Source organism: Festucalex cinctus, chromosome 10, assembly GCF_051991245.1.
Source record: "Festucalex cinctus isolate MCC-2025b chromosome 10, RoL_Fcin_1.0, whole genome shotgun sequence".
NCBI lineage: Eukaryota > Metazoa > Chordata > Actinopteri > Syngnathiformes > Syngnathidae > Festucalex > Festucalex cinctus.
The window spans coordinates 23,935,948-23,955,284 of record NC_135420.1 but is presented as its reverse complement, the minus strand read 5'-3'; the positions used below and the strand labels follow the sequence as shown (position 1 = coordinate 23,955,284).

Below are 19,337 nucleotides of genomic sequence, written 5' to 3'. Positions count from 1 at the left end.
GCCGCTTCCTTCCTGACGGAAGCGAACGAGCCCGCGTGGGCCGCCGTGCCCGCCTCCATTTGTTCTGTTGTTAAAGCGCAGACGCCCGGTTGGTTCACGATGATCTCAGACAATCCTGACACTCAGCTTTTTTTTTTTTTTTAATGTCACTGACTTTGTTGACTGTTACAAATAGATATGGATGTCCCATATAGATTTTTTTTTAGGCTATTTGTCTCAAGAAATTAGGTATCTTTTTTTTAGAGGAAAAATGTCACATATTACAGAAAAAAAAAATTAAACATTTTGATCACCCTCTAAACAAACAGGCATTATTAATAGTTAGTCCTCAGCTCAAAATATTTTGAAGAAACTGATACATAAGTGAAGTGACATGAAAAGAAGGCTTGTTTGATGTGTCAGGATTGGTCATCTGGATTCTGGCTCTTTTGGTGTTGCGTGTGTTTACTCTCCCCTTGCTCCTCCTCCATGGACCACACAGACTTTGTATAATGGCTCATCGCTTACATTTAAGATGCTGTGTATATAATGTGCATTCATATACGATGAATTCCACAACATAAGATACATCTGCATACCTCACAAAGTGCTACACATTTCATTAATACTGCATATTGTAAGCAAATTGGCGCCTCTCGGACAGTATCGATCAAAAGTGTTTGTGCAGGTGTAACTAATGATGTGTCCAGTGATGTTTTGCTTTTGTAAGCTGTCACTTTTTACTGAAACCGTTGACTTTTAATTTCAATATAAAGTGACTGGTGTTGGGTTTTTGTTTTTGTTTTTTAGTTTGTTTGATTGATTTTTTTTACTCATATTTTTTATTTTTATTTTTTCCAGGAATAAAAAGACATCAATTTTTAGTGAAAAACATTGTATTGGAACATTGGATTTTTTGTAGATGAAGTGAAAATATGAAAAAGTCCCTTTTTTCCTCAATAGAGAATTTTTTTTCCAAGTGTAAATTACAATATTTTTAAAAAATAACATGGAACATAAGTCTGATTTCAAAAGTCTTTTTTTAAATTGTAAAAACACATACTTTTACAAGCAAATTTCATCATATTTAAAGCATTTCAAGAGGAAAATATTCCAGAAAATATATTTGAATTGGACAAAAAAAAAAGATATGAAGCTTAAAAAAAAATTATAGAAAAAGTATTTGTTTCAGGAATGTAAAATCTATTTTTTTTTTTTTTTTTTTTTTTCGTAAAATTTGGTAAGAACAGTTGAATTTCTTTAAAGAAAAATATCTTGAGAACATTCTTTTTTTTTTAAGTGCTACTATTAAAATGTATATATTTTTTTAAAATAAAGATAATAAGAAAAAGTTATGAGAATAAAGTGTAAGTAATGTTTTCTCTTTATCCATCTTAGACCACTTTCCTGTCTTATTCCCTCTTGCTCCCATGTTAGGATTAGGTAGCACTACTTCCTGTCCATCCTGCTCAACTTCCTGTCTAACCTGTCATATTTCCCGTTTAGTGCCAGCCACCAAGCTGACAACGGTGGCACGCCCGCAGGTAGGACCGTGCCATTGCAAGTATGACCTCATGGTTTTCTTTGAGATCTGTGAGCTGGAAGCCAATGGAGAGTAAGTTATATCCTGTTAGGGTCTCTTCACAATAAAATGTTGAGAGGTTTCAAAATCAAATAAATTGGTAATTTTTTGTTTGTTTTTCAGCTACATCCCTGCTGTGGTGGACCACAGAGGAGGAATGCCTTGTCATGGCACCTTCCTACTACACCAGGTCAGTCCCTTTTGGCTATTTTATTCCAACTTTTCATGAAACAAAATAAGACGAAATATAGTTTTGTCAGAACAAAAATTTGTGTCTTTGCCATGCAGGGCCTCCAGAGGAGAATCACAGTCACCATCGTGCACGAGTCTGGCGGCGACATTGAATGGAGAGACGTGCGAGAGCTCGTTGTGGGTACGTTACGGCTACTTCGTACATTTGTGCGTTCATTTTTTTTTTTTTTGTCATCTTCTTATCGGTGCATTTGTTTTTGAACCCAGGACGTCTCCGCAACACTCCCGAATCTGACGAGAGCATCGTGGACCCCAACATTCTGTCCCTCAATATCTTGTCCGCCGGCTATGTCAGGCCCTTGCACGACGACAGGTACACTTGGTGTTAGCATCCATTCCACAGCAAAACATCGAGACGTCGCTAGCTGTGCGAGCTTCCAATGTTTTACATTCACGTTTGTCATTTCACGTATTGTCGTTTCACGCCTATCATCCCGTTCATCGTCACATATCACCTAGAATAACCCTAAAATTTACCTGCTCGCTTACAGACTTTAAGGGCCATGAATTCATTTTATTTCTTTTATAATTTAATTTTGTTTTTACATTGCTTATTTTATACTTACTTGACTAGTAGGCTTAAGAACACAGATAAAAATAAATGTCGATACTTTCTGCAAATATCTTTTTGGGGAGATTTGTAATGATAGCTGAAAAAGTTATACTTTATTAAAATATTTTATTATTTTATTAATTAAAAATATTCAATGTTGATTGACAATTGTGCAAGGGAAAAAAAAAAATCTTCTTTTAAGAAAATATCCTACTTTTTAAAAAAAATATAAACTTTATTTTTGGGGGATAGAAAAGTCATATTTGACAGGAAATGTCACAGCTTTTAAATAGGAAAATTTTTAGTTTATCATAGAAGGTTAAGATTTTTAGATGATAATTCTTAGGTTTTTTTTTAAATAGTAAAAAATTATTTTTAAGAAAAAAAACATATTGGGGATTGAGTGCTGTTTATTGAAAAAGTTAATTTTTTTAATATAGTTAATCACTTTTTTTAAGAAAGAAAAAACATTTTTTTAAATAGAAAAATTCACATTTTAGTCAACAATTATCCTTTTTGATAAAGTACTATCTCATGATTTAGGTTTTTTTTTTATTTAGAAATCCTACATTTTAGAAATGTCATAACCCTGTCCCTAACATTAAAAATACATTATTTTCCGAAAAAGACAGAATGTTAAGTTAAAAATGTTGCTAGCATTGTTTGAGGCAATGCATGTTTCATCAACACAATATTATTATTGTAAAAAAAAAATCACACTAACATGTCATTTGAAGTAATTTCATGCAAGAAAGTAACATGCAACACATTCATATTTACTCTCTTGCATAACACGTTTTATTATTATGCCTCTAACCTAGTATGCTAATCTTAACATTTATTCCCTAAAAAAATGTAAGTGAATGTTTTATATTTGACATCCATGTTATATGCAAGTATGATGTGTGTCAACCATATTGAATAATTCAAGCTCATTTTAAATTAGGATTTTTTTTTTTTTTTTTTTTTGTGGCCGATTCCGCCACTTTGCCAAGCTACCTACCCAGCCCATTGGCTGCCCTTAAGTAACCTGTCTTTGGTCCTTTGCGTTGCTGTGCATTGAGGAACTAACATGAACTATTTGAATGGCTGCTGACGTTTTTCTCCCTCCAGTCCACTAATGGAATGTTTTTGTTTATAAATGATTTGCTTTTTGCAGACAGTTTCTTGATTCGGACATGCCTAGGTATATTTCATTTAATTTTTCCCGTATGTACAGTGAACCCACATTTATTGCGGGAGGTAATGTACGAAATAAAATGCAAACATATAGCCCTGGAGAAAAAATAGACCACTACAAATTTACCATTTCTCTGATTTTGCCCTGTATATGTTTGCATAAAATTTACTTTTTTTTTTCTATTGACAACATAACTCTCAAATTCAAAATACCAATATTACCATTTGGAGCATTTATTTGCAAAAAACAAAATACCATAAAGGGGCTCAGTGATTTTCTGGTCTCTTATTTTCCCCAGAACTGTACAATAACAAGCTAGCTAAATGCTAACATATGTAGATGCTATGGCAAAGGTGGGTAAGTTCACCAAAAATTGTACGACCACTGATGCTATATAATATAATCACGTAAGTAAACGTAAAAAGAAGTGTGGGTTCACTGTATTGTATTTTCATAATTTCATATGTGCCCTCATGGTCATTTCTTCATCAGTTCCACCTGCGTCAATGTTGCAAGTGTTTTATTGACATGTCTGCATGGCCGGCTTCGCAAGTGGGGGTCACGGTGGTGGGGTTGCATTTGTTGCTTTTTAGCACATTCACACAGCCACACAAGATGTCACTTACAGAACTAGTAAGCATACACAGCGGCTCACTTCCTGCCTCTCGACCTCCGACCTCTTCCTCTCTCACTCTTCCTCTTCCTCTGTCATCTCTTCTTCCTCACAGCATCTCCCGTCGGGAACTTGATCCGAGGTATTGATCCTCTGCCTCACTTGCATTCATCTATGAAAAGCCTTTGAGCAATTAGATCCGTGTACTAGTACACTCTTTGTACTCACTAGTAGTTACTAGTGAGGGAAAACCGCACTAGTCGACAATTGTGTGCTACTATTACGACTCTAGTACGGATGTTATGAAGTTCTACAAGTTAACATCTAGCGCTACTAGTACATGCTACTAGTGCATACTAGTAGCATGCAGAAGCCAACTAGTGCACAATTTTGCCTCACTAGTAACATATAGTTGTCCTGGTATGCTAAAATTGGCTTACTAGTTGAGGACAAAGTTTGCAGTTAGTAGTACATGGACCTCAAACAGCTTTATGGAAAACAGTTTGCGCGATTTGATAAAGAAGCTACTAGTGTGTGACACATGGCTACTAGGTAGCTACTAGTACTTCTAGTGCTGTATGGTAGTCCTAGTTTGGTAATTTCCATACTAGTAGTATAATTCTGGTACTAGTAGTAGACAAAAAGTTACTAGTGCATCCGAATTTCCAAATGGCATTTAATTGATATCCTTGACATTTACTCATAAGGCTAAATGTGCATGCTATTAGTAATAGTAGCATGCAGATGTCAACTAGCAGTACTAGTAGCATACAGATGTCAGCTAGTGTAGTTCTACCTCACTAGTAACGTAGTTGTTCTACTAGAATGCCAAATCTGGATATCGAGAAAAATCAAATAAATGCTAAAAAGGCTTTAATATCCTTGATAATGAAGCTACTAGTGCATGACACATGCCTACGAGTTGTGCCTCGTAGCGTTACTAGTGTAGCACTTTAATTGCATTCTAGCCAAAAGTGGCGTTAAAGTGTTACTAGTAATACACATTCATTCTACTAGTGCGTAGAGTTGTCTTACTAGTGAGGACAAGGAATGTACTAGTACACAACCCTTAAGCTAGATCTGGAAAAACTGCTCAAACGGCTTTCCATGCTCATCTTCATTTGTGTTTCATCTCAGCCAGTCAGCATGATGTCATCATTTTCTTCGCCACTTACATAATCATAGCGTCTGTCAGTGTCTCGTACTGATTGAGCGCGTGCGCCTCTGGCGCGATTGGTCGCCCCCCAGGACGTTCTACCGCTTCGAGGCGGCGTGGGACAGCTCCATGCACAACTCCTTGCTCCTCAACAGAGTCACCCCCTACGGGGAGAAGATCTACATGACGCTCTCGGCTTACTTGGAGGTGACCCTTGAGTGATAATTATGTTGAATGGACAAACAGGTGTATACGCGAATAGACTGCCAGGGTGTGATAACGTCTGCGTTTTTTTTTTCAGCTGGAGAAATGCACGCAGCCGGCGGTGGTGACCAAAGACGTGTGCATGGTCTTCTATTCTCGCGACACCAAACTGTCCGCCTCGCGATCCATTCGCAACCTTTTCGGCACCGGGAGCCTGAGAGCAGCGGATGGGTGAGTTTTGTACACAATCCTTCATGCTAAAACGGAATATAACATTTACCTCTCACAAACAACAAAAACTCTCACACCATTAAAAACTTATGTACACTTAAGTAGAATCAGAAATTGTGTGTGGAAGGAATCTCAAAACTGAATAAATAATAATAATTAAAAAAATCGCACATCCACAAAAAAAAAATCACCTTAGAAGTAAGAGTAAAATTATGTGTGAGAGTCAAAATTGTGCACAGAAATGGAAGCCATCTCAAACACATGCAAAATACTCTCAGGCCAAAAAAGTCACAAAGACTCACACATGCACCAAAATCATCCTCATTTACACACACCAACAAAAACTCACACAAAAAAACTCTCTATCAATTCTCGCACTCTTTTATACACTCACACCTCTCATTCGCAACAAGTAAAAAAAAAAGCTCACACACCAAAAAAACTTTTCAAGACACATGCATTCTTCACAGAACAAAAAAACTCATGTAAACCAGAAAACTCGTCCTCGATCCCTCATTTTCACTCTCACAAAAACCTCACTCATACAAGACTCACACGCAAAAATATTCACTCCAAGTCCCCACCAAAAAACTCACTCACAAAAACTCTCTCTCTTTCACAATCACAGGCACATAGCAAAACATATAACACTCTCCTTTTTTCAACCTAGAAAACACAATCACACACAAAACACCTCTCATACATAAGTGCTCTCATTCACAAAAAAACTTGCACGCAAAACAAAATAAAATTTAATAGTATGAGACTTTTTTTGTCTGATACGTTTTTTTTGAGTGAGAGTTAGAAACTTTGTGCATGAAAGTCAGCTCTCACATTTTTTTTTTATTATAAATGTTGTCCTATGTCCTACATGACACCTCACATCATCTTCTCCTCCCTCCCACAAGAAACCGCGTGACGGGCGTGTACGAGCTGAGCCTGTGCAACCTGGCGGACGCGGGGAGTCCGGGCATGCAGCGGCGCAGGCGGCGAGTGCTGGACACGTCGGTGGCGTACGTCCGCGGCGAGGAGAACCTGGCCGGCTGGCGGCCTCGCAGCGACAGCCTCATCCTGGAGCACCAGTGGGAGCTGGACAAGCTCAGCCTGCTTCAGGACGTGAGTGACCTTATTTGGGATTCTAGTTTGTTTTGTTTTTGGGGTACCAGTGGTGGCTAACGAGAAAAATGTGATGATGTGATGTTTGTTTTTGTCTGTTAGGTGGAGAAGACCAAACATTTCCTGCTACTACGGGAGAAGTTGGAGTCCGCCGTACTGCTGGCTGGCCGGGGGGCTCAGCAGCTGGCGGAAGAGGAGCCCGATGACGTGTCTCCGCCCACCAGGGTTGAGCCAGAAGTCTGCGCTGCCTCTGAAATCACCACCGACAGGCAACGGGAGCTTGCCACCAAGGTCGCCCACTTCTCTCATTTTATAAAAACAAACATGAATGTGGCCACTTTAACTGAACTCACTTTATTAGCACACATAAACGTATCAAAACATAATTTTTAAAGTATTCCTCAAGCACCTAGTCTCACTCTCCGTTCATCATAGTCATTTTATCAAACCAAAGTCCACTAGCTTGATGCTAACGTATAATTCAAAATGTCGCAGAGGTGCTAGTGGAATTTAGCATAGATGTTATGAAAATTAGAAACCTTTAATAACTGCTAATTAATACACATGGAGCAACAATACATCCAAAACGTCATACAACATTAAAAACAAATATTGCTTAAAAAGGGATACTTGACTCATTGAGCCATTTTCAGCAGTAAAAAGTTTAGATTTTGTCTATAATTAATGTGGGTAACTTCATTATTTTTCATGTACAAATAATACCTTTAAAAAGTATTTTTTTTTTCTACTTGCTGTCGACTGATGATGACATCACCTGTGCTGAAGAAGTAGGTTAACGACCAATCATGGCTCACTTTACTGACCAAACCCAGAAAACAGGTGAGCCATGATTGGCCGTTACCTACTTCCTCAGCACAGGTGATGTCATCATCAGTCGACAGCAAGTAGAAAAAAAATACTTTTTAAAGGTATTAATTTTACATGAAAAATAATGAAGTTATCAAATTCATTCTGGACAAAATATTAACTTTTCACTGCTGAAAATTATTCAATGATTCAAGTATCCCTTTAAAATTAAATTAAAAATTAAATAGTGAAAATACAAATTCCAAAATTGACTCACCATATAACAATAACTTAAATATAAATGTCCAATCCAATCGTGCAATTATTTATTTATTTTTTGTCCACGCAGTGTTTGCGGCTGCTCACTCACTCCTTCGACAGAGAGTACACTCACGTGTGTGTCAGCGCCAGTGAAAGCAAGGTACTTCCTGTTCCAAACCACGCCCACTTCCTGTCACCATAATCCTCATCAACACCTGTGCGCGTTTGTTGCAGATCTCGGAGATGTCCGTCACCACGCTGAGAGACTCGGCCTCCATCTCCACCCTCAACACCATCACGCCCTCGTCCACCTGCCCTTCCCTGGTGGAGGGTTGCTATGGCAACGCTGATCTCAGGTCAGCCCTAAATATGTCAATGTTTTAAATTAGCGGTTATAGACATGTTATATTAGAGGTTTGTAAGGCGTATTTGATGGACATATGTTAATTTTTTTCCGCAGACCTCCTGCTCCTCGCTCCCGTGTTGTGAGTCCGATTCCCGAAGCACAGCCGGACGCCAAAATGTGCACGGGCGCGGCCTCAGAAGGGAAACCTCGCATACGTAGATTTGTCCCCGATATCCAAGAGATCCGAGTCAGGTGAGGTGGTTGCATCCATTGGAATGCCCGATGTACAACTAAAACGAGCTGATAGCAGACACAAACGTACCTATGACGTCGTTCCGTCCTCGCAGCCCCATCGTGTCCAAGAAAGGTTACCTGCACTTTCTGGAGCCTCACACCAACGGCTGGGTCAAGCGCTACGTGGTGGTGCGCCGGCCGTACGTCTACATCTACAACACGGAGCGCGACGCCGTGGAGCGCGCCATCCTCAACCTGTCCTCGGCGCAGGTGGAGTACAGCGAGGACCAGCAGGCCATGCTTAAGGTGCGAGCCATCGTCTCCTATTGATTAGCGATTGACACCTAGCCAGCTTCCAGTCACTTCTTTGATTTTTTTTTTTTTTCTCTCTCTGGCAGACCCCCAACACATTTGCGGTGGTCACGGAACACCGCGGAATATTGCTTCAGGCCACAAGTGACAAAGACATGCACGACTGGCTGTATGCCTTCAATCCTCTCCTGGCGGGGACGATCAGGTATTGCGACAAATGCTAACATGCTAACAGTTGACGTGCTAACAGATAGAAAGAGCAATGTCGGTTGAAAAGGCACTTTGGCAGGTTTACATCCCATTCCTGAAGTTGTGTACCATAAAACATGAGAGTTGATTAAATGCTAACAAGTTACATAGAAATGCTAACATATTAGCTAAAAAATGCTAACATACAAGATATCAACCTGAATAGAGAAGGTGCTGAAGTAGATTATTTGCATTCCTCTCTATAGTTGGATTACAAATGAGAATGATTAAAATGCTAACATTCTAGATAATGCTAACACGCTAATAGTTACTGTGATAACAGTTAACAAGGTAGCAACCCGAGTACAGCATAAAGGCAGCACAAAAAGGCTTTTTCCATTCCACCCTGTATATACTATAACAAATGACAGCTTAAAATGCTAACATGTGAGCTAAATATTCTCAGATATCGCGACAAATGCTAACATTTGGCGTGCTAACAGATAGCAAAGGGCACTGAGGCAGATTTTACATTCCACCATAAAATATTAACAAAAAATAAAATACTGTACCATAAAAAAATGACAGTTGACCAAGTGCTAACAAATTAGATAGAAATGCTAATATGTTAGCTAAAAAATGCTAATATACAAGATATCAAATGCTAACAAAGTTTGATAGAAGTGCTAACATGTTAGCTAAAAATGCTGACATGCAGCAAGATATCAGCCGACTAGAAAAAGAGAGAATAGAAAAAGTGCTGAGGCAGATAGGATGGGTGAGGTTTTTACATCTAACATTCTAGATATGATGCTAACATAGTAGCTGCTAACATGCTAGCGTATAGCAAGAAATCAACCTATGTAGAGAAAGTGCTAAGGCACCATTCAAAAATATCTTTAAAACCTCCATGTCGTCGTGTTTATCAGTATGTGTGAGATGGCATTGGTGGATTGCTAGCATGCTCGATTAAATGCTAACATGCTATTTGACCTCTCTCCCTCAGATCCAAGTTGTCCAGAAGACGAGTGGGACAGATGAGGATGTGATGGAAAAGACTTGAGATGTACATAGTCCCTGTCACCTTTCCCTTTCCACCACCACCACCGCCACCGCCGCCATCTTCCTTCCCCCCTGCTAGCGTTCCGTCGACGCCATCTTGTGTCAGGACTTTTCTAATCAGTCCAATAGTCAGACTCCAGATGTGTGTGGTGATGTCATGTATCTGTGTCAGTGGCGCATCCGGCCTTATACATACAATACGTTACATATGTGTGTGCGTGTGCGTGGACTTGTATTGGGACACGCGGGAAGAAAGACAATTTGAGCTTTGGGCAAAAGTATTGGGACACCCCCGAAACAAAAACGGTTGCATTGAGGCGAAAGAGTGTCATTTTGACAAAAGTATTGGGACATATACCGGAAGGTAAGAGTGAATTCAATTCGGACCAAGTGTGTCCTAATACGTTTTTCTGAAAGAAAAAAAAAATGCATCTTTAACTTCTCATTCCTCCAACAAACTTTCTCACATGCTGCCTTCCATGTTTGCACATCTGCACACGCACAACAACAGCGACGCCACGTTCATCTTCACATTTTCAAACTTGCGCTCTCTTATTTATTTTTTTCTATTTATTTCCGTCTGCATGTATTTATTCATTGACAAAGACGTTTACAGTATATTTGTAAAGCGGTGCAATTTCTGCACACGGCACTTTGTAAAGGCGCTCCCTCCCATGTTGTTGTATTTTTTTTAAAATAATAACACAATCACGCGTTTACTTGAATGAATCACTTTTAAGTTGTCAGGCCAGTAGGAAGTAGTATCAAATTATAAATCTAGTATCCTGTATAAAGTGCATATGGATGACATGTAGTGCCTCACGGTTGCGTTCTATCAGACAACCTTCACGCTGCTATTTGTGCTCTTCATCCCGACATCATCATCATCATCATGTGTTATCATACAGTAGACACATTAATTTCACAATAATATCAATCAGAGCATTTTGAACACAGCAGAACCTCAAAAGCGGAACATGATTTGTTCTATTTTTAGATGAATATTTATTACAATTAATAGTAATGTAAATCATTTCAAGTTACATTTTATATTTATTTATTTTTTTGCTTAATATTAAGTATAATTTGCATTTTATATTATTTTTTAGACACATATTTATACTTATATTCATACATTTCATAAAATTAAAACTTAAAAATTCCCATTTTTAAAGGATTTACGAAGTTTTGCTGAACTCGACTTCAACCTACCCTGTCCTTTCCAAAATTCAAACTTTCATATTTAATAAATTTCCACTTCTCTGATAGCTGAGTGTGCGTCAGGTCAGTCAACCTGAGTGCACGTTCACAAAAAAATATATTTTTCCTTTACATTCTAGCGCAATGGTTCACCAACATTTTTCACCAAGTACCACCTAAAAATATTAATACCTTCAAACATTGAAATACACTGTGCTAAAATAGGGGAAAATTAAAAAAAAAATGTAGTTAAATGCTAATTCTGTTAAGATTAATATACAACTGAACTAAAAAAAAAAAAAGACTTAAAATGAATAAATCAATCAATCAATAAATCAATGAATCAATAAATCAATAAATCAATAAAAAAAATAAAATAACTTTTATGCCAGTATCATTATGCACTGTCTGAACATTAATGCCGCACTTAAATATCGGAATAATGTACAGTTGAAAATTGTTAAAGAAAATGTATTTGATTCAGTTAAAATGTATTGCCCATAAAAGTTAAATAACGTCACTGAAACGAATGTTTAAAAAACACTGCGAAAAGATACGGAAGTGTATTGCATTCACTTGAAAAAAAATAAAAATAAAAATAATCTCCTGTTTTTCTGGGAGCTTTGTTTGTTTGTTTTTTGAGTAATTTTTTTAAAAATTTCTCTTTTTCTGAATATTTTTTTCTATTTTACTGAATATTTTTTTCTGACATCGAAAAAAAAAAATATGGATGACATGTACCATAGGGAAAAAAAATACTCTGAAAAACGGGGAAAAACATTATTTAAAAAAAAAAAAAAAAAAAAAAAAAAAAAAAAAAAACTGAAAAAAAATATCCAAAAAACAGGAAAAAAAATTTTGGAATAATTTTTTTTTCTGTTTTTGGAATAATTTTTTCCCCATTTTTCGGAGGTTTTTTTTTCATGTTTTTCTGAATATTTTTTTTTAGGACAGAAAAAAATATTCAGTAAAACAGAAAAAAATACTCAAAAAAAACAAAGCTCCCCAAAAACAAAATTAGTCAGAAAAACAAGAGTTGTTTTTTTTCCCCAAGTGAATGCAATACGCTTCCGTAAAAAATATGCTTCTTAATAAAATCAACTTGTTTCCCCAAACTCCACCCCCCCATAGAATCACTGTCCTCGCCCATTTTTGAAGCATTTAAGCCTACATCCTGTACATGTCCATTCATATGCAACATTTTGACAACTTTGCATGCTACCTTGTCAACGCAACTGCGCTCAATCCCATCCCGTCTTCATCGGGCCTTTTCATGCGCGTCACCAACCAAAGTTGTTGCAGTCACTCAGCACTGAATGTATACAAACCACATTTTTAAGCTACTACCACTACTGAAGTGCTTGTGCGTGCGCGTGTGCTCCCATATGACCTCGCGCACGTCAAGTTGTGTACCTATTTATGTGCGGCACCACTGTTGTTTATTATAATACATCCCTTGGCTGTCATCCATTTTCTATCGCCCTCTGCTCTGAATGAAAAATGGCCATTTTTGTGCTTCCACGTTTCTTTTCCTTCTCGGAAAAAAAAGATGACATTGCATTGTATATAATAAACACGATTGCTGTGAAGTTTGTGAACGGTGTGTATCATAACAAGCGGCCGAGATCTTATTGTAAATGGGCTGTAGAGTTCAGTGTGCGTCTTTTTTCGAGTGTCGGAGTTAAAGCGTCCAAATGTCCGTGCGTGTGTGTTTGCACTGAAACACATTGTCATTTATGGAATAAAAATAAAATAGTGATGCAACATGTAGCTACATGGCGTCAGTTATTTTTAGCCACTGCAGAAACACAGAACGGTGATTCTCAGTTTGGTGCTGTACTAGAGGTACACGGGCTCCTTCTAGTGGTATGCAAAACAATCATTGCCAAGTACAGTTCAGTTTTATTTAGCTTTGGATTACAATAGCAGTTCTGTTTAATTTTTAAGAACTGCTTGTTTCTTTTAGGTACAATTTTAACTTTATGGGCAAAACATCATGTTGATTATGTTTTTTTAATTGTGCTATAACCTCAGTGCTAATGTTGAAAGTACTGCATGTTAGTGGGTCAAACTGTTTTTTTTTTTTTTTTTTAAATCTAGTACAGTACGTTTATTTTACTTTAATGTATCACACAGTATTTTATTTATTTATTTTTACTTTTTAAGTACTGTTCAGTTGTAGTTAATTTAATGTGGAACACATTTTAATTGATTATTTGAGTACATAGGTGTCTATTTTCCTACATTTAATAGCGCTGCTAATGTTCAGTAAATTGGCTTAACTAATTGTGTCATTCATTGTCCTTTTCAGACATCCCTTCACACTGCCATGTGAAAAAAAATAAAACCATAAACAGTACGAATACACACCTGGGACTGAATTTCTTAAAATATATAAAAATATGTCCTTTAGATTGAATAATTTTTAAAAAATCTGACACACATTTTTTAAAAACAAATTAACTAACCCCTTATCAGGAGTTCAGTTGAACCAGAATGGGCTACAAACACGACTTTGTTTACCAAACCTGGCAACCCAGGCTGAGCACATTGAAGGCAACAAGGTTGACATATCCAGACACTCATAAGTGTACTTTATGAATACATTTTTAATTGATATAAATAATTAATTCGCCCTACACGCGATAGCAAATCTACTACTAGGACTACTAGAAATAGCAAATTACTACTACTGCTTGGTTTAGTTGTTTTCATGAAATCTGGCAATATAAACAGCACGTTTCGTTGTGTAGGTTGCCAGATCTACACTTTAGCTGACATCCCTGCAACGTAAATGATATGCCATTTCAAGCCGATATTACCTTATATTGCGCGTGATTATATTTTTAAAGGGTGTGAAGAGCAAATACATTGATTAAATGAACAGACGTGTGGTGGTGAAACCGGAACGACACGATTACAGAATTCGTCAAACCTGGCAACCCCTGCCTCATCCAGAGCTTGACGGTCCTCTGCTTTCGCTTTGCTAGCAGATGATTGACGCGAGTGAGACGCAATAAAACCTTCTCCGGGACAACTTGACATCACTTGACAAGGTCAGAGATGAAGATGAGCAACTAAGCTTCGACGTTAAACATATTGTACGACTATTGAGTGGCTAATTTAATTGTGCTAGCAGGTTGTCGAACTTAACTCGCTGCATATCAGCAACTGTAGCGACCGGTAAAACTCGTTTAAAACATGTCACTTTTAAGTTGACATTTTTGAAAGTCGCTAAATAGTCGTGGCCATGACACTTTTAAATTGTACCTTGGCTTTTTTGTAGTAAATGTTTCAGTTTCACAATGTGTCATCAAGACTTATACGCGTATGTTGACACATACGTATTTTAAGTTATGTTATAATCACGCTTTTAATATGATATTATGTTGACACGTGGGTCACAATAATAGTTTTGCCCTACTTTTTAATTTCGTGTACCAGTGATGTTTTGCCTCAACTTAATTTCCTGAATGCGTCTTGAACAAGGCGCGCTCGGATGACGTAAGGGTTACGTACGTACATTTATGGCAGCCATATTGGTGCGGTACTTGTCGGGTGTTTTTTTTTTTTTTTTTTTGCTTTTTAATTGATTTTTACAGCACAGAATTGCCTTGAAATATGCCTTTACTTGGTTATGTGACGATGCTTGTAACGCAAAACATCGTTCTCAATTGAAGTGAATAGAAATACTGTTCCAGTTTCCTTCCTCCTCAAAACAAAAATGTTTTCTAATGCATTTTTTTTGTTTTTTTTAATTAAAAAAAAAAAAAATCTAAAAAAGTGCTTTCACCCCAGGAGATGTCCAATCAACGCAATGCAGACACATTCCTCGGACATGGAAGAAAGTTCTGTAATGCCGACAAGAGCCACGACAGGTGGGACCTTCAAAACTGCTCTGTCAGTGTCACTGCTAATGCTAATTATTAATTAGCATACTGATTTAGCATATATATGGACTACAATGCTACGACGCCGGTGGCACCCGAAGTGATCCAGGCCACCTACGAGGCCATGCGGGACGCCTGGGGAAACCCAAGTAGCAGCTATGTTGCAGGTGATGCTAATTCTGCTGAATATGCAATTTTCATGGCACTGGAACCATTCCAACTTTAAACTAACTTTGAACACTCCCCAAAGTCCCTTTTTTTTTAATATATATATTAAACATTCTTCGAGACAAAATTCCCAAGTTAATGCAACTTTCCCTTTGGACCTTTTAAGGCATGAAAGCGAAGGCCATCATTGCTCAGTCCAGGGAGAATCTGGCGAGAATGGTTGGGGGCAACTCCAGGGACATAATTTTCACCTCGGGCGGAACCGAGGTAATGCCGACACTTTCCCTGACGAAGGTCTTAGAAAATTGAATAACGGAGCTTGTTGCAGGCCAACAACATGGTCCTCCACACCGCCGTCGAGTATTTCAGGCGGCATCACGGCGATGCCAAAGAGGGAGACGACGGAAGCCTGCCGCACATTATTACCTCCGACGTGGAGCACGACTCGGTTAAACTGGTGGCCGAGCATCTCAAGAAGGAAGGCAAAGCAGGTATGACGATATAATTGTCTTTGTTGAAGTGCAGAACCGAACTTTTTGTTCTATTGCAGACTGTACCTTTGTGCCTGTTTCGAAGACGACGGGACGCGTGGAGGCAGACGACGTGGTCGCCGCCGTGCGTCCCAATACCTGCCTGGTGTCCGTCATGCTGGCTAACAATGAGACGGGTATCATCATGGTAAGAAAAGAAGTTGGGAACAAGGCAACGGTGTCACGAATCAACACTAAATTGGGCAAACGTGTCAATCTTGATAGGACACAGAAGAAATCCTCAAGTACAATAATGTCCAAAATTCAAAAGTCCAAAAGTCAGCCATTTTGCTTTAGAGCAGCCATTTTGGGGCAAATACCGTGGCTTTAAAAATGGTGTAAATGTTCTTACACGTTTCTTCAAATCAGCCCGTCCATGAGATCTCACAGCGCGTCCGGTCACTGAAGCAAGAGGGCGACGAGCGCGCGCGTGTCTTCATCCACACGGACGCCGCGCAAGCCCTGGGGAAGATCCCGGTGGACGTCAAGGATCTGGGTGTGGATTACCTCACCATCGTGGGTCACAAGGTCAGCATTTCTTAGAAAGGCTCAATCAGCTGATAATGAGTTTTGTTTGAACGTTTTTGTGTTTTTGTTTTTTTTCTAATAGTTTTATGGTCCCCGCATCGGTGCGCTGTTTGCGAACGGCCTCGGGGTGAAAACGCCCCTCATTCCTATGCTGTTTGGTGGCGGGCAGGAGAGGAACTTTCGACCCGGGTATCATGTTGTAATTTTAGAAGTTATTTGTGACTGTAACATAAGTACAGTGGTGCCTTTTGTGTGTTTATGTAATCATGAATAGAGGAGTAAACAAACGTCTCTGTCTTTGTTTTTAACATGGCAGCACAGAAAACACACCGATGATTGCTGGATTGGGAAAGGTATGTTGGCAGGAAAAATAATTGCTGATATCTGTTCTGATCACTGAACTGAAGTCATAATCACCTGTAAATGCATCCAAATGATTTCCTCAATATTTTTAATTTCTACAATATTTTTTGTATGATATTCTTTTGTTTTTTTATATTCCATTTGTGTCTACTAGGCTGCTGAACTGGTGACGGCTCACCTGTCTGACTACGAGAGTCACATGCAGCACGTAAGAGCATATCTGGAGGAACGCCTCAAGGTTAGTTTGGATAAGGTGCAAAGCTAAAATTTCAGTTGTTTTTCTCACTAAATTTCCAATTTACGATTTGCCTATAAAATGATGGCATTATGGAAAATGTTTTTCCTTGAAAAGCCCATTGAAAAGGAGACACAATGCTGCCATCTGCTGGCCATAGTTAGTGGGTGTTTTGGATTCCACAGCCCATGGAACAGGCAGCGCTGCACTTAAACGTTGCACTTCCCATTGATTACAAAAAAAAAAAAACGTAGTTGACGTCATTTAACGTCTATGGCGGCATACATCGTGATTTTGCTCATCGTTATTAAACGTTTTTGGCGGTCAAAGAGTTAAAATGGCATAACAAAGGATTATTATTTTATTTTTTTTAATTAATGGCATTTCCATTCATTTGAGTCTCCTACGTGTTTTCCCCTGGCAGGCCGTCTTCAAAGACAAGCTGCACTTCAACAACCATTTCCAGGGTTCCGATCGCCTGCCCAACACTTGTAACGTGTCCATCCTGGGTCCAGGCTTGCAAGGTGTCCTCTCGTCCGCCTCTAAAGCTTCTTTGGGATCATTTAATTAAAAAAACAAAACTATGATCGGTCTGGTTGTGCCTCAGGCTGGCGGGTTTTGTCCCACTGCAAGAAGCTGCTGGCCAGCGTGGGCGCCGCCTGCCACTCGGACCACGGGGACAGGTGGCGTAGCTGAGCGAACGTCCTTGGTATCGGTGACTACTCAAGATTTGATATCGGTCTTTTTTTTTTTTTTGCGCTCCGTCAGGCCTTCCCCCATCCTCCTGAGTTGCGGCGTGGCGCCCGAGGTGGCGTCCAACGCCCTGCGGCTCAGCGTGGGACGCAGCACCAGCAGGGAGGACGTGGACGCCGCCGTGGAAGACCTCCAGGAGGCCGTCGAGCTGCTGGAGCGCAAACGATAAAGCCTCTTGGTCACACAGGCACGCTTTTATGACATATTTTAAGATTTTTATCCAAATGACAATTTTGTTTTTTTTATGTTGCATATGAACCAAATATCACCGTCTCTTCTACCGTATGATCATACTGCTTATCCTCATTAAGTAATTATGAATACTAATGAGTAAGTTTGACAGCAACAATATTATATCTTGGAAATTGAATAAATATGACAAGTCGTTCAATAAATACTGTACAATAAATCAGTGGGCCAATAAGTTGTCTTTGTTTAGGAACATGTGGATTGTTGGACTGTTAGGTTCAACAAGACTCTGAATCATGACATACTTTATCAGTTCGAGATTCAAGATGATTTAGGTCAAATGTAACTGTATGGTTATAGGGACACTTGACTCATTTGAACAATTTTCAGCAGTGAAAAGTTCATATTTTGTCCAGAATGAATTTGATAAATTCACATTTTTTTTAAATGAACAATTTACACCTTTAAAGAGTAATTTTTCTACTTGCTGTCAACTGATGATGACATCACCGGTGCTGAGGAAGTAGGAAACGGCCAATCATGGCTCACCTGTTTTCTAGATTTGGTCAGTAAACTGAGCCATGATTGGTTGTTACCTACTTCCTCAGCACAGGTGATGTCATCATCAGTCGACAGCAAGTAGAAAAAAAAAAAACAACTTTTTCAAGATACTAATTGTACATGAAAAAATAATGACGTTACCACATTAATTACAGACAAAATATGAACTTTTTACTGCTGAAAATGGCTCAATGAGTCAAGTATCCCTTTAAGGTCTTTTAAAGCTGCTCTGTGGAGCAATTAGCCCCAAAATATCTTTACAATAGCCTTTTTTTTTTTTATTTGACCATTGACTCAAACATCTTTTTTTACATTTAAAATGAGGTATACTGTCGAAGACTGAAAAAAAAAATCCCTACATTTTTAAAAGTGTTTATTTTTTTGTTTTGTTTTTCAATAAGCATTCATTTAAGACATTACAACAAAGTCAAGATTGGAATTTGTATTTTAAAACATTTTGACGCCAATATGTTCCCCTTCTTTTTAATGAGAATGAATATTGGCTTCAAATATGGATTATCGGCTTCCTTGACAACTAATAATCTGCATCGGTATCTGGCCTGAAAAAAAAGAAAAACATATCGGTCTATCTCTATTTGATAGAATAATGACATTTCCATTCATGCTATCTCCCCCTGGCTCGAGTAGTGGGTCAGCATGTGGTCAGCGGCGAACAAAAGCAGCTCAGCAGTCTTTCGTTACCTTTCCGACCGGCTGACTCGGCCTCCCCCTCTGCGGCCACGCCGGCCAGCTGGCTGCTTCTCAGGTGTCACTTTTCCATCACGGTAGGAGGAGACAATGACATGTTTACCCTCCAAGGAGCTCTGGCGTTCCCATAACTAA

General features: G+C 38.7%; 2 protein-coding genes across 9 annotated transcripts in view; both read left to right on the top strand.

Moving 5' to 3' along the window:
- The window catches only part of kif1aa (kinesin family member 1Aa), a 36,230-nt gene extending 23,183 nt beyond the window's left edge, over positions 1 to 13,047 (top strand). For 2 of the 6 annotated variants that reach the window (XM_077534084.1, XM_077534079.1), the window contains 16 exons: positions 1,486 to 1,594; positions 1,685 to 1,751; positions 1,850 to 1,934; positions 2,021 to 2,126; positions 3,526 to 3,552; positions 4,275 to 4,301; positions 5,408 to 5,522; positions 5,617 to 5,750; positions 6,659 to 6,866; positions 6,969 to 7,157; positions 8,023 to 8,094; positions 8,169 to 8,290; positions 8,395 to 8,532; positions 8,628 to 8,820; positions 8,913 to 9,031; positions 10,022 to 13,047. In XM_077534084.1, coding sequence (XP_077390210.1) covers positions 1,486 to 1,594; positions 1,685 to 1,751; positions 1,850 to 1,934; positions 2,021 to 2,126; positions 3,526 to 3,552; positions 4,275 to 4,301; positions 5,408 to 5,522; positions 5,617 to 5,750; positions 6,659 to 6,866; positions 6,969 to 7,157; positions 8,023 to 8,094; positions 8,169 to 8,290; positions 8,395 to 8,532; positions 8,628 to 8,820; positions 8,913 to 9,031; positions 10,022 to 10,064 — 1,754 coding nt within the window. In that variant the 3' untranslated portion in view covers positions 10,065 to 13,047. The remainder of the gene's footprint in view (positions 1 to 1,485; positions 1,595 to 1,684; positions 1,752 to 1,849; positions 1,935 to 2,020; positions 2,127 to 3,525; positions 3,553 to 4,274; positions 4,302 to 5,407; positions 5,523 to 5,616; positions 5,751 to 6,658; positions 6,867 to 6,968; positions 7,158 to 8,022; positions 8,095 to 8,168; positions 8,291 to 8,394; positions 8,533 to 8,627; positions 8,821 to 8,912; positions 9,032 to 10,021) is intronic. The other 4 variants (XM_077534082.1, XM_077534080.1, XM_077534083.1 and 1 more) reach the window with 2 other exon arrangements.
- Positions 13,048 to 13,888: 841 nt separating this feature from the next.
- scly (selenocysteine lyase) lies at positions 13,889 to 19,278 on the top strand. Of its 3 annotated transcripts, XM_077534097.1 has the most exons (14): positions 13,889 to 14,333; positions 15,076 to 15,155; positions 15,225 to 15,334; positions 15,502 to 15,602; positions 15,664 to 15,826; positions 15,886 to 16,013; positions 16,235 to 16,393; positions 16,476 to 16,582; positions 16,710 to 16,746; positions 16,911 to 16,994; positions 17,416 to 17,515; positions 17,599 to 17,674; positions 17,760 to 17,931; positions 19,143 to 19,278. In XM_077534097.1, exons 2-13 carry the CDS (start codon positions 15,079 to 15,081, stop codon positions 17,911 to 17,913), a joined length of 1,296 nt encoding a protein of 431 aa, XP_077390223.1. In that variant the 5' UTR covers positions 13,889 to 14,333; positions 15,076 to 15,078; the 3' UTR covers positions 17,914 to 17,931; positions 19,143 to 19,278. The 3 variants fall into 3 exon arrangements, with proteins under 3 accessions (XP_077390223.1, XP_077390222.1, XP_077390224.1); XM_077534096.1 differs by lacking the exon at positions 19,143 to 19,278 and having other exon boundaries at positions 13,892 to 14,333; positions 17,760 to 18,153; XM_077534098.1 differs by lacking the exons at positions 13,889 to 14,333; positions 19,143 to 19,278 and adding an exon at positions 14,339 to 14,378 and having other exon boundaries at positions 17,760 to 18,153.
- The last annotated feature ends 59 nt before the right edge of the window (positions 19,279 to 19,337 follow it).

Excerpts from the sequence above, each read along its gene's own strand:
- scly (XM_077534097.1), top strand. The coding sequence starts at position 15,079 with ATGTCCAATCAACGCAATGCAGACACATTCCTCGGACATGGAAGAAAG. Across the intron at positions 15,603-15,663 it reads TCACCTCGGGCGGAACCGAG|GCCAACAACATGGTCCTCCA; the intron begins GTAATGCCGACA and ends AGCTTGTTGCAG. Across the intron at positions 16,747-16,910 it reads TGATTGCTGGATTGGGAAAG|GCTGCTGAACTGGTGACGGC; the intron begins GTATGTTGGCAG and ends TGTGTCTACTAG.